This window comes from Lissotriton vulgaris, chromosome 12 (assembly GCF_964263255.1).
Source record: "Lissotriton vulgaris chromosome 12, aLisVul1.2, whole genome shotgun sequence".
Lineage (NCBI taxonomy): Eukaryota > Metazoa > Chordata > Amphibia > Caudata > Salamandridae > Lissotriton > Lissotriton vulgaris.
The window spans coordinates 665,922,337-665,936,596 of NC_141700.1; the positions used below are offsets into that span (position 1 = coordinate 665,922,337).

Consider the following 14,260-nt stretch of genomic DNA (forward strand, 5'->3'; position numbering starts at 1 on the left):
TCTGCAATTAGTTCCATTTAAACACAAGGTAAAACTGTCCAGTTACAACACAATTAATTATCAAGCTGAATTAATTATTGCCACAATGTTATGTGAGGTCATGCACGATCAAGAGTCTATGCTTGCAGGCAACATATTTTGTTTTTTTTCCTTCAGGTTTTGTGCTGTAGTAACTGGCCTGCTCCATGGCTGGAGCCAATTGTTTTCTGGTTCTCCTTCGTTCAGAAAGCTCTGTTGTCACTAGTACAACTGCTTTCATAGGTAATAAAGAGTTCCTATTGGAGATTTCCTGTGATGTCTCACAAAACGAGGATTGCATTTTTACAAAATGGAAAAAAATTGCTTTGAATGGAGTCTGTGTCCCGTAAGGGTCAAATGTTATAGATTAAAGTATATAATTAATAAGTTGCCTTTTCCTATTTAGCAAGAACAGCCTGTGGCAATGTCATTTTGGGCCGTCACTGGGTGAACATGCCATTTCTAATGCCACCAATGTTCTACTCTTAAATATTATGCACCCTATATATGCACATGAATGTGTGCGTAGGAGCTCATAGCCATAAATCACAACACCACGACAACCTCTCACAATCATAATCAATTTCAGCACCTGCATAACTTTCTGTGCTGACACCCTGACAATACTGAAGACAACCACCAGAACCAGGCAGCAAACAAAATGGTATATTGCAGAACTTAGACTCACCAAACTTCACTGAAAGCAGCTTGAATGCAGATGGAGACAGGCCCACAACAGCATTTACATAAGCACCTACAAGTCAGTCCTCAGAGTCTACCATCAGCAAATCTTATCCACATAACAAATAGTACTCATGGATGCATCGAAAACAGCGCACATAGTGCCAAAGAAATCTTCGCTATGGTGATGGATTTCCCCACACATGTCAAAAGCTCCACAACCACCACCCAGTTGTAGGACCGCTGCAGCCAACTTCCTGGCTTCTTTAGCAGTAATGTCAGCATCATCTTCTACAACTTTGAGCCCCAGCCGGATCCATCAACCCCTCCTGTCCATCAAAATGAACCCTCAGAAGCCCGCCAGGATCATCTGGAACACCATTACGACTTCGTAAACTGCCATTCTGGTGCATCATCAAATCCTGCCCTCACAACATCTTCACCAAAGGACTGGACCCCATCAGATAAGCTCTATCCCCAATACTGAACAACTCCATCTGCATAGCCATTTTCCCAGACACCTGAAGCATGCATCAATGCTCCCTCTCCTAAAGCAATCCTCTGCAGTCCCAAACATATTGACCAGTTACCATCTGATCTCTTGCTGTACTCCCCTGTGAAAGCTCCGTAGAAAGTCATCAACTAGCTGCCCAACTTAAAGATAACCACCTCCTCGACTCCACTTAGTTTGCATTCAGGAAAAAGCACAGCACAGCACCAAGACTGCCCTCATCAACAACATCCAACTGATTATAGACAGGAAACACAGCAGCCTTCATCCTACTCAACTTATCTGCAGTCTTCGACACAGACTCCCACCCCATCCAATGGGTCTCTGAATCCAGGAGTACAAAGGCACGTGCTCTGCTGGATCTGCTCTTTCCTCACGGGCTGCACCCAGTCAGCCTAGCTCATCACACCTTATCTGCCATTAGCCTTATCTGTGGGGTGCCTCATCCCCCAGCCCCACACTGTTTGTCACCTTCATGGCTGCTTGCTAACATCACCCTGACCCAGGGAATCACCATCATTTCCTATACTGATGACACCCAGTTCATCCTCTCCCTCTTCGATAAAATATCTAGCACCCAGACCAATTTCACATCCTGCATGTATGAAGTAGCCAGATGGATAAAGACCAGTTGTCTGAAGCTCAGCACATACAGAATGGAAGTGGTATTCTCTGGAAGAGACACCTCGCTGCGGAACACCCCTGGGTGTTCAGCGGATCTCAGTCCCATCCCATTCTTCCAAGCCAAGAATGAAGGCATAGTAGATCACAACCAGCTCACAAAAACCAGCCCAGTCAATGCTGTTGTTTCCACTCCCTCAAACTTCTCAAGAAAATCTTCATATGGCTCACCATCAATACATGCAGAACTGCCAACCAAGATCTCATTACCAGCAAGTTATACTATGGCAACGCACTCTATGGTGGTATCCAAGATGCCAGAAGACTTCACACCATCCACACTCAGGCTCCCTCCCTACAGACACATGACCTCACACCTCAAATAGCTTCACTGGCTTCCCATTCACAAATAAAAACTCTATAAGCAAACATACAAACCCTACAGAAACTAGGCTCTGCCTACCTCAACTGCCGCATCAAATGACACAACGACCAGACACGTCCAATTAGTTAGACTCCTGCTAACTCACATCCACATCCTGTGCGGTCGCATGTTTTCTTACCTTTCAATCTGAAAGCCTGGAACGATTTGCCCCTTCACATACCGGCCATTTCAGAAGTACTGGCTCTTTTCCTAGGCCCCAGACCTGGCCAGCTCCGTCTCCATTTTTTCAGCCACAGTATACCATCCTGGGTGAGTCGTGTGCTCTACAAGTAAAAATAGGATAGCATAGGATAGGATCAAGATATCAAGTCAAGAAATCAAGACGATATACCCACATAAGACAACAGGACAACACAAAATGGCAAGACAAGGCAACAAGACATGACAGAAGAGAAGATAAAAAGACAAGAGAACACAAGACGACAAGAAAATAAGACAAGATAACAATACAAGGCATGATAACAAAACAAGATAATAGAACAAGATAACAAGACAAGATAGTACTAATACTGGAACAGATTGGCCAAAAACATGGGGATATCACACAAAAAATTATCATTTCCCAAAATATTTTTCTTCTATCACCCTACACTTTGTCTCTCTATCTCAAACTAGCAGTTTTTTTCATCCCTGTTTTTTAACCCTTTGTTTATGTTTCCAATCTCTCTCTTCTCCCTTCTTTCTCTTGTGCTCTGGTTATTACTATGATAATATTAGGAAATTTATAAAGCACTCAGTGAGTCAGTCAGTCAAAAAACATTATTTTGATTGCACAAGTAACTGTGAAAGTACATAAAAATCACAACATTATTAGACAGGTAACAATTCATTGTGCAAAAAACAAGTAGAAGGGGACATTACAAAGAATTGGCTCGATGCCAGAAAAAGTGTAAAAAAATATTTTAAGTTCACCATCATATCTGGCTGAAGCCAGACCAGAACTTACTGGGTCCTTAATTTTTCCAGCTGGTATGATAAAAAGTAAAGTGAGAATAAAAAGTAGCCATGAGTTTCACAAGACTCAATCAATACTAATAAATATATCTAAAACAAAAACATATCCATATAACCTACTGTTACATCCTGCTTTTCTTCTTTCTCTGTCCTACTTTAGTGTTTGTTATAACTTGCTCAGCATGCATCTATGATGTCACATAGGGTTCTGATTGTGTATGCTTGATTGGAGAGTCAGTTACATCTGAGGCTGAGCAGGAGTCCATCTGCTCCTGGTGGGGTTTAAATTGGGTTACTATTGGACCTACATATTTCTGTATTATCAACTAATCTTCAATAAATCAGATCTATTTCTATCTACTGGATTTAAGGATTTTATTTTAATTGTTACAACTACACAAAATCATTTAATAGGTCAAATAAACACAGCTACAGAATGTTCCTAATGTGCTGATGCCTGCCCAACAGAAACATCAACACTAATTAAAACAGCATCGTTTTTTTCTATTTACAGTACATTTTAAGAAGGAACAAATATTAGGACGGTTAGCTGGGGAATTAGATTGTTGCAAATAGTCCAGGTCAGCACCACAATGTCTTATTCCCCGTTCCCTGATGATTGGAATTAAAAACCGTTTAGTAAAAACAGAATAAATTTGACAAAAATGTGAAAATGAAGCAGACTCTGTGATTCATCACATGTGAAATTGGATGGTATTTGAACATAATGTTTGGATCTGCTGTCAGTTTTTTCTGTAATGGAAGGATCCTGTAATGCTAAACCACCAAGTTTAACTCCATCGATGCGGCGGCTATTCCGCCGCAGCGCTAAGAGGGCGGGGCGGCCGCACAGCGGCCGCATGCTGGTGACAGAACCGCTCCGTCACCAGCCGCGGTTGGGCTGTGCTCGTGACGGAGCGGTTCCGTCATGGCCCCGCCCGCCTAATAGAACGTGCCGCGCAGGCGGCCGGGCCATGACGGAACCGCTCCGTCATCAGCACAGCTCAACCGCAGCTGATGACGGAGCGGTTCCGTCATCAGCATCGAAGTAGTTAATGGAGGCATGTCACAATGATGTTAAAGGAGGAATAATAGCCTTTGCAGCAAGAGCAAAAAAACATGGTCGATATGAATCTAACAGAGAACCAGATCTGATTATAAAAAGAATGGAGTGTGTTTCAGTCTCTCAAAAAGGAAGAAAAACAGATTTATAAGCACCATTAGGAGATGTCAATACAGTATACAATCAGTTGTAGGAGAATACGGGAAGATGATTGTCAAAACTACTGTAGGTATTGCCAATTTTAATTGAAATAAAGGATGAAAGTATGTTGCACAGTTCTTGGGAAGGAGTAGTAGGCTGAGAGTGCTGAAGGGTGTAAAAAATGTTGATGTTCAAATTTCCTGCCCAGAGTATTCTGTGAAAGCTATTTTATTAATAAGTAGTAGCAAAGTACAGAATGAATCTGCATGTTGGATTGTCCAATAGCTGTTGTGTAGACCCCCATATCTTCCATGTGATAGCAACCTCTCTGTTTGCATTCTAAATCATTGTACTGGTTATTTGTGAGGCACAGCTCCTCTGAAAACCATGGTAAAGAAGGTCTCCTACGACCTCCCTTTGTAGAAGATTCTAGGACTCTAGTAAATATTCCCGATTTCATGCCCTTATGTGGTTATATCAAATCATACCCTTATACAGGCATAAGAATCATACCCATATTAAGACATAGCCAATGCAGTCCAAATATGGCAAGGCTACTACCATAGACTCCTAGAAAGCACAACATGTTCTTAAACAAACCAAGCCTCCTGCAGCCCGGGAATTCCCCCTGCTTCTGTATTGATTTGTCCTAGAACTCCTGGAGTCCTGAAAGAACTGCGAGTTCTTAGTGACGTCTTATGTCCAACCTTGCGTCAAACTCGGCACCTTCCAGGTATAAATATACCAGCATCTGCCTTAAGCAACACACAGTGGTTTGGAGCAGATCGGCTATCTACTTGCCCGACGCCCAGCTGATGCGAGTGCCAAAGGAAGTCGACCTTCCCTGCTGCCGCACTGAGAGAGACGCTGTCTTTTCTCCTGCCGAGAAATCCAGCTCCAGTGTTTTCCGGACACCCTTGAGGTTTGCTGGGAGATCGAGTCCTGAGAAAGAGATACAAGATCTCCTTCATTCTATAACCGAGGTACAGTAGCTGATTAGACTCACAGAGAATTCTTGATTCAGATTCTTGCCAAAAACTGTAACTCATCTACTCCTTCCCTGTACTAGGCTTAGGTTAGGTACACTGGGGTAGGCGTATCTTAGAAACACCAGTTGAGTACATTTAGTCATTATTTTAACATTGAATGTATTTTATCTGTTTTGAGTATCTTATGGCTTAGAAACCATATAAATGCTTTTACAGTATTATTTCATAATACTCATTTTACTGTACGCACTTTACTTTATGACAAGTATTGCAATTGTGGCAATTCACTTATCTTGCATGAGAAAATAGACTTCAATAAATAATCCTTTTATTGAAAATGCCCGTCTCTCTATTTCTCCGCACTTCTGGTGAAACTAAGCATGCACGATTGCTTGAGTGAAATAGCTATCTATTGTTTCCGCGTCTCTGGAGATATACTCCTTGTTCTGAGGGAGCAAAGTTGTCATGTTTATGCGGTTGTCAGAAACTAATCCCGTCTTATCTATTCAGGAAAGTTAACACCTTCTTGTTTACTCGAGAAAGTTTCTAGTGACCTCTGAGCTAGCTGGCACACATAATTAGGTCGAACATATTCAATAGAGGCCTAGTCGACCTCAGTCCTACGTCTACACTGTTGTTTGTTATTCCACTGCACAGAGCCTATTGGGGAATATAGGGAATACACTACACTCCCAAGAATGGTTTCAGTGGGGCAATCAACTCAAATGAGTTAGAGATCCAATTGTTAAAATTAGAGGCTCCTGTATTTACCTCTTACATAAGTTCAAGGTGGGTGTTTGTCAGTGTCTCACAAAGATTGGTGTGAGAGATTTTTAATCAAGAGCAAGAAGCAGATCTTGTGATCTGTGATTAATGGCTGAACTACCATTAAAAAGTAATCAGAAATGGATACAAAATGGTCAGTCTGTGACAATGGAATAGGCTGTAATGCCCGAGCTCCAGGTGTATATTGGTAAACACAGGATCCAGCAAATGCTCTGGTGCGTGAAATGGACAGGAAACAGTATGATGGAGATCTAAAAAAACCATGTCCAGTATTAGAGCTGAAGAATAACAATTTAGCATGTTCTGCAAGCCCAAGTGAAATGGCAGACTAGTAGAAATATCAACATCTCCCCGGCCGTTGCATAAAATTCTTCTAAATTACCCTGTTGTGTGATCTGAATATCACCCAATACACTAATGAAACTGTCAACAACACTCTTCTAATGGGTTGAGCCAATTTGTAGTGGTGATGGAGCCGGGGTGGCCAAACAGCAAACACTGCCTTAATCTGAGCTGGAGACCCATGAAGACTCTGGCCTGATGTACCAGCCATGGCCGGCAGTGGGATCCTGGCCTTGTTCTACTATTGGACCTTAGGTTGGAGCAAGGATACTGACCACGGGTGATCCCAAACAGCAGGCTGACACAGGGAAGGACCACAACAGCACACAGGGACCCAAAACACAGCCCTGTAAGACATAAAACCAACTTGCCGCTAAACGCATCACACACTGTACCCGGTTGTTAGCCCAGAACACAATAATGAGCTACTTAGCATGTGAAGATCCCTCTCACCCTTCCAATGCGCAGAAGATGCGCTGTGAGTCCAAGAGCTAGGGGAGACAAAACTCAAGGCCCCGAAGTTGGTCATAGAGGGTTACACCTACTGTGTAGAGTTCCTACCCATGGGAGGTGCGCATAAGACTTTTTTACAGATGTTGTGCTGGGCACCAGGCCATAACACCTAACTGAAAGACATGGACCCACCTATGCCTGTAGCAGACTTTCAGGGCAGATGGTACGACTCCTGTGATACTTTGGCACACAATATACAGTGGAGATGTTGGTCTCTTTCAAAGGGGCCTTGGACCCAAAGGGGGACACACAGGGATACCAGTTGATTGCCCTTGATGCAGGGGGTGGTCTGAACCCAGGGGCTTCCAAGAGACACAGAGAGGAACATGATAACCACATTTTCCCCTTGACTGATGTCACTATTTGAATGTTAGGTGTTTCTGCATAAATCCAGAAGCTCATCGCCAACAAGAGCACCTGTGTGTCTAGAAAGCTTTACATACTAAATTACAGGTCCTGTCTTGAATGGACTGACACAGAAGCCAGAAATGAACCTCCAACTTTGGGCCCATCTAACCCCCACCTCTGTAGTGTTTCACAGTTTGCTCCTTAGTTGACCCTGACCCATACATGCCATGAAAAAGCAAAAGCAAACTGCAGTAGAGTGGATGTGAAGTTGGCCTTGGCTCTGCTGAACCAAAGGTCCAGCATGGCCCTGTGGTATCGCCCCCTGCAAAGGGGGGAGCCCCTCATGCACTACAAATTAAACACTATCCTTGTGGTCATCAAAGATTCCCATGTGGTACTTCAACTCAAAATCATCATGGTTGATCTGGACTTCTCACTGTTATATAAGAACAACATAATCTGTCTGACCCGGTTAAAGACAGGGAGAAAACAATAGCAGAAATACAGCCCTCATTCAAAGCCCTTAAACTACAGGTCATAAAAAAGGCAGAGCGTACCCAAGACTTAGAATACATGGCAGAGTTCTCAGAGAGGTGATCAGGAGGAAATATTCTTCGGATTGTTGGCTTACCAGAAAATTCTAATTAGAGGAATGACTTCGGATGCAGGTGGCCAGAGAGAAGTTATCCAAGTTCTTCTCAACTGAACATGCTAATCATGTACCATCGGGGTAACCCCTCCAAGAGCGGCTCCAAGATCTGCAGTTGCTAAGATCCTTAATTAACTCAACAGGGTCACCATTCTCTAAATGACTTCATACATTGTCCATTATGGTGTTTCTCTTCCCAGATTATACGGTTGCTGACCAGCAGCAATGCAACCAATTTCGAGAGGTGAAGTAAGCCCTAAGAATATTAAACCTAAGGTTCATGATAATAATTTCTTCGAAATGTAAGATTCTTGATTACCATTACTCTTTTCTTTGCAAATCCAGTGGAGGTTCAGGAGTGGTTCAACAAACGTGCAGCAGAAGGTAACATCAGATCTACATGGAGCCATGTACAGAGACCGTTCTACCAAAGGACGAAAGCCCACTCCACTTACCCTTTTTGCAACCCATACCTTAGCAAGCTGACACTGAATGGCGAGGATCTCTAGAAAGAGATTTAACCTGGAGATGAGAGGTTGGACCCTGAGGCACAGTTTCCCCAGGTCCTGTAGCAGAAATAAACAGTATTGCAAACAATCATGATTCAGACACAGGTATAGACTTCTGGCTTTCAGAGGCTCCCCCATGTCAGCAGAAGGGGAGATCTGAACATTGTGGTTTCTGACCATGTGTATCCTTTTGACGGGCCTTAAATGTGGAGCGGCATATTGTAAAGGCCCTTGCTTACTTTACTCTAGGGAAAGGTCACAGACATACTTGTTTTGGTAACACACAAAATACTAGCAACAGCAACCATATGACAGTGGCCCTAAGAACTAAGATGTGTACTCTCTTGTGTCAGAGAGTACTCCCCTTTCGCATTGCTGCATGGCTGGGATTCTAGGTGATCCCAGTGCTATTACTTATTTAGTCCTGTTCTGGGTTGTTGGTTCATTTGGGTCTGAGCCCTGGTCAAGCAACAACCACAATCCTTGTCAAGGTGAGGCACAAGTCAGCCCTAAATTAACCTGTACTAAACCCTCTGTTAGTTTAGCACAGAGCAGTCAGGCTTAACTTAGAGGTAATGTGTAAATTACACTTCAAACAGCAATAAAGTGAAAACACCATCCAAAAATGATTCCACAACAAGTTAGATAAATAGAACTTTTTTCAATAAATATAACGAGACCAAGACAACAAAAATCCAATCAGTAGAACTGGAGATATGCAGATTAAATGATTTTAGTAAAAATAGCGTCCATAAACACAAAGCCAAAACTGTGGACATCTGGTCGTACCGGACCAGGGCAAAGTCACAAGTTCAGGCCGACCACGATAGAGCGCGGGCTGGCTACAGGGACCCAGTAAGCCCCACTGAACAGAGTACCTTAAATACTGGTTTGCAGGTTGCTCCAGGTGTGTCATGACTTGATTGTTGATAATCCTTTCTAGTACCTTGCTGGGATGGAGAGCAGGGAGATTAGCCTGTAGTTTTTGAGTTCACTGAAGTTAGCGGAGGGTTTTTTGAGTAGTGGTTGGACTTTGGAGTGTTTCTAGGCATATGGAAAAGTTGCAGTGGCAATAGAGGTGTTGAGTAGGGAGGTGAGTTCTTGGCTGATTATTTGGTTTACAAGATTGAAGCTATGGGTCTGTTTGAGCTCCCGAATGGATGTATTTCAAGGTGGAGGTGGTGTCCTGGGTGGATAGGATGTTCCAGGTGGTCAGTGAGTGGTTTGTCTTGGTTACAGTGGTGGCATATCTGGCGAGGAATAGTGTAGGTGTGATTGGGGGTTCAAAGTTTCTGTATATGGTTGCAATTATGTCATGAAAGAAGTGGGTGAGTTTGTCACACAGTTCATGTGAGGGTGTGATGTTGTTTTTGCTGGCAGTCGCGATGGAGAATTCTTTAATGACGTTGAAATGTTCCTTGGTGGTGTTGCTGTTGGTTTTGATGCGCGTGGCAATGGCTGCTGTTTTTGTTGCCCTCAGCAGATGGTGCTAGAGGGTAGGGGAGGTAATGAAGCCTGCCCTGTCTGAGGTGTGCTTACTGGTGCGTCATCTCCTCTCCAACTGTTTGCTGTCTTGTTTCACTGTTCTGAGTTCTTAGGTGGCCTTTTTATATGTTTTTATCTGGATGTTGTTCTTGATGGGGACGAGAGAGGCAGTCCTTTCAGCAGGAAAGCACTCCTTCCTGGCAGAGTATCCACAGGTCCAGAAATGTTTTCAAGAGTTGGTGTCAGATGTCCGGTATACCTAGTTGTGCCTTTTAAGGGGTGAGAAACTTCGAGAGGCATGCCTTTGAAGTGTTCAGGTACCCTGCCTTCCTAGCCCTGGCTCCAGACTGACTACAGGGAGTATGCAGTCCTTTGTATGAAGACCGGACACAGCCTATTCAGGTTTACGAGGTGCTAGACCCTATTCCTTCCTCCCATCCTGCCAGTGATGGCCCATACAGTCACACCTTTGCTCCCCCTTGTGTGTTGCTTTCTAAGAGGAATAAAAGAAAACAATTGTCACCAACGCCAGAGACAGGCTACAGGCAGCAAATGGCTAAGGCAAGAAAATGCAAACTTTCTAAAAGTGTAATTTAAAATCCAACTTCGGATTTTAAATCCCACTTCCAGGGGACACCAAACTTGAAAAGGTTACCTGTTCCCATTTGTAAATTACACTTATAAAATATAATAAGGTAACTACAATGTTATTGAATAGGTAGGTGATGCAGCAGTGAAAGATGAATTTAAGAGTTCTTCACTACCAGGACATGTACAACTTAAAAGTGCATGTCCTGCTTTCATTTTTAAATACATTGCACCCTGCACCCTGAGCTGACCACGGCCCGCCATGGATGAATTACATGTATTAAAAAGGAAGGTTTGGGCCTGGGAAAAAGGTATATTTTCCCATGTCAAAATGGCAGTTTAAAACTGCACATACAGGCTACAATGGCATGCCTGAGACATTTTTAAAGTACTACTACAGTGGGTGGCCCAATCAGTGATGCAGGCCCACTAGTAGCTTTTAAAATGGCACAAATTTGCACTTACACGCACAGACACTGCATTGATATTGCCTGCCTACTGGAAACTCATCTCTCTTGATAGTGAGGGGGTTCACACACAGAAGCGATCGAAAGGCCAGGCCTTCAACACCTCCTTTGCCTCTAATGCACAGGGTGTTTTAATGTATACCCCACCAGGCCATCTCTATGAGATACACCAGGCTACTGTAGATAAAGGGCAGAGATAAGTAATCATTACAGGGAATCTTGCTGGTTGGCCCTTGACGTTAGCATCCATTTATGCCCCTGCCTCTCTGTAGCTCAAATTCGTTGAGCATAATCTGACAGGTCAACTCTTTGTTCTGGGGACTTTAACTGTGACATGGACAAATCCAGACCTCTCGTGCTAGGTGTGCAGGTGATTCGGTGATGATGAGTTTAGTGCATGGATTCACAAATGGAAGTTCTCTCGTCTATAGTAGGCGCAACACTGATGGGACAAAGGCTTCCAACATTACTCCCCCTTCCACGACATACACTCAAGGCTCGACATGTTCCTCGGCTCCACTAGACTGAACATTTATGCTGCACATTCTTGGACCATTGCCTGGTTCCTTAACATATGAAATGTGGTAGGCTACTCCCCTGTACACCAACTTGTTGCCTCCATCCCCAAGACACTAAAAGATATTCCATTCAGTGAAGAAATCTCAAACCACACAATATTTTGATGAGAACAAAGGGACTTCTAGATCATTGTGGGTAAAGTGGAAAGCATTCATGTATGTTTGGGGGGGATTATGATTGTGCTTCTTGTGGGGTCCATGTGACATTGGCTAAAGATATTCAAAGGTTTGAATCCGATCTCAGAGTAGCTAGGAACTTGCAAGGACTTGTGTGCTTAATAATTATGTTATGCTTACGAGTACTATGCTTTGGGTGTGCTTCAATCTGGGTGGCGGTCATATAGTTTTGAGTTTAGTTATCCCTGGTAAAAATTGGAATAAATATCTTGGTGGTGTGGGAGATTCTTGACTTAGTAACTCAAATGTATGGTAGCCATTGTCTGTTTTCATATCTTCTAATGTTGTGATCGCTATTTCCACCCATATACACCTCTCCGGAGTGGAAAATACTCCCTCAAGTTGCATTCTGCAGCACACATGGAAAGAGGAATACGCCTCTAAGGATTGATTTTGTGCCGAAAGTAGTGTCTTCCTGCACAAACATAATCTTATCCATAATACAAACACCCATGCACTATGGTGCTGGTGTGCCTGTGTTGGGGCTAGACAGCACACCGTGCACCAGTGCAAGGAGAGAACAGATCAGTGGTGTGGCTCGCATTCCATTACAAGAGTGGTGATTGTCCTTTAACTTGCAAGGAGATAACGGTGATGTGTTTGTAACTTGCACATTTCATTTTGTATGTGCCTTCTACATATGTACAACAGAATGCGATGGCATAGGATATAGACAGCAGAGTGCTATGTCTCAAACTTGTAGATTATACAAAATACAGTTTTGTACCTCCAAGTAATTCAAAACTCAAAGGTGTACCTTCAACATGTAAAGACACAAAATGTTTCTCCAAAAAGTATAAACACATCTGCTTGAATCCAAAGTTTAAAAAACAAAAAGTGTGGTTGGGTGATATTATGAACCTGCACAAAGCCATGTGTGATCCACTATCTTTTATGGACACAGTGGTATGCCTCCAGTAGGTGCAACGCATGGATGTCTGTTTATTTTAGTAATCTATAGGCAAGAGCAGATATGGCACGTTGATATGGCACAGAAGATGGCATCTGGGATTGATCTCAAGTAGCAGAATTGGTTAGTATAGGCAAGTGCAGTTAAGTTTGATACTTGCTTCAGAGAAAGTTGCACCATTTAATTGACTCTGTGTCACTTTTGTCCTCGGTATCTGGCCGTGTTTGTTCATTCTCTAAGCAACGATACTTCGGCTTTACCAAAGCTAGGACTCCACTTTGGGGTTTACTTTCTGAACATTTGCAGAAGAAACATCCTCAATATGTTTTAATAGAGTTTACTTCAAATACTTCCCCTACCACCCATTGGAAGGTCTTTAGGTAGTAGCTATGCCTTCTCGTCAAAGCCCTTTAAGTTACAGATGCACATCAAATATTTCATCTCTATAATATAAATAATGATGATGTTAGTGCCAAATATACAACATCTGCTTGTTTCTGTAAAGGATCTATGAAATAGTGTCATAAGTTACAGATGCACATCCAACATTTCATCTGTATAGTATAAATGTTGATGTAAGTGCCAAATGTAAAAGGTCTGCTTGTTTCTGTAAAAGTCCTATGAAATGGTGTCAGAAGTGTCTTTTCCATTTCTGTTCCTCCTAGACTGTAAAGGGCTGAGTGATCCTGGCAGGGTGAAGAACATGCGTTTCCAGGTGCAGGTGAACTTGGAGGATTATATCAATGACCGCCAGTATGATTCACGTGGGCGGTTCAGCGACATCCTCCTCCTCCTACCGCCTCTGCAGAGCATCACCTGGCAGATGATTGAACAGATGCAGTTTGCCAAACTATTTGGCGTCACCCGGATTGATAGTTTACTACAGGAAATGTTGTTGGGAGGTATGTCATTGGTCTAAATTCTTTCAAATAGTTGCGTATCTTAAGTTGTTCATCATGCACATCAGTAGCTTTCAACTTTACTAGCAAACCAACCAGTACATCAAAGACCTTCGGTCTGAAAGGATGATGACTCTTTTCCCCTGCAAAAAATATCCTAGTTAATGGTATTTTCCACATGAATGCCAGTGGAGGGAAACAAATGTTTTTTTTTTTTAATGAAATTCACTGAAAAACACCAGTTAAAGTGCAGCTATGGTTACATAACAAAACCTAAAAACCACTGAAATTCTCCAGCTATGGTTAGGTAAGCTAATCATACTTCACGCCCAGTCATGCACTGCTTTTGACTTGCTATACGACATCACTTGTAGCATGTTAAATTACATCACTGAAAGTGTTGTGCAGATTCATCGAATGGCGCCAACATTTTTTAGAACTGAAAAATGTCTTTTCACTGGAAACTCAGACTTATCCATTACTACATAGGCACCTTTGTAACATGGACATATATTTCCTTAAAAACTGTAGAATTGAAAGGGGGTTAAGTTTAATAAATAAGACTTCACCATAAAAAAGTTAAGAA

The 14,260-nt window shown here is 42.7% G+C and overlaps 1 protein-coding gene across 2 annotated transcripts in view; it reads left to right on the forward strand.

The window, feature by feature from the left end:
- The window catches only part of LOC147677969 (hepatocyte nuclear factor 4-beta-like), a 365,167-nt gene that overhangs the window by 325,099 nt on the left and 25,808 nt on the right, over positions 1 to 14,260 (forward strand). For both annotated transcript variants that reach the window (XR_015302470.1, XM_086945850.1), the window contains exon 8: positions 13,441 to 13,677. Coding sequence is in view for 1 of the 2 variants with exons in the window: in XM_086945850.1 (XP_086801976.1) it covers positions 13,441 to 13,677 (237 nt within the window). In the remaining variant the exon portion in view is untranslated. The remainder of the gene's footprint in view (positions 1 to 13,440; positions 13,678 to 14,260) is intronic.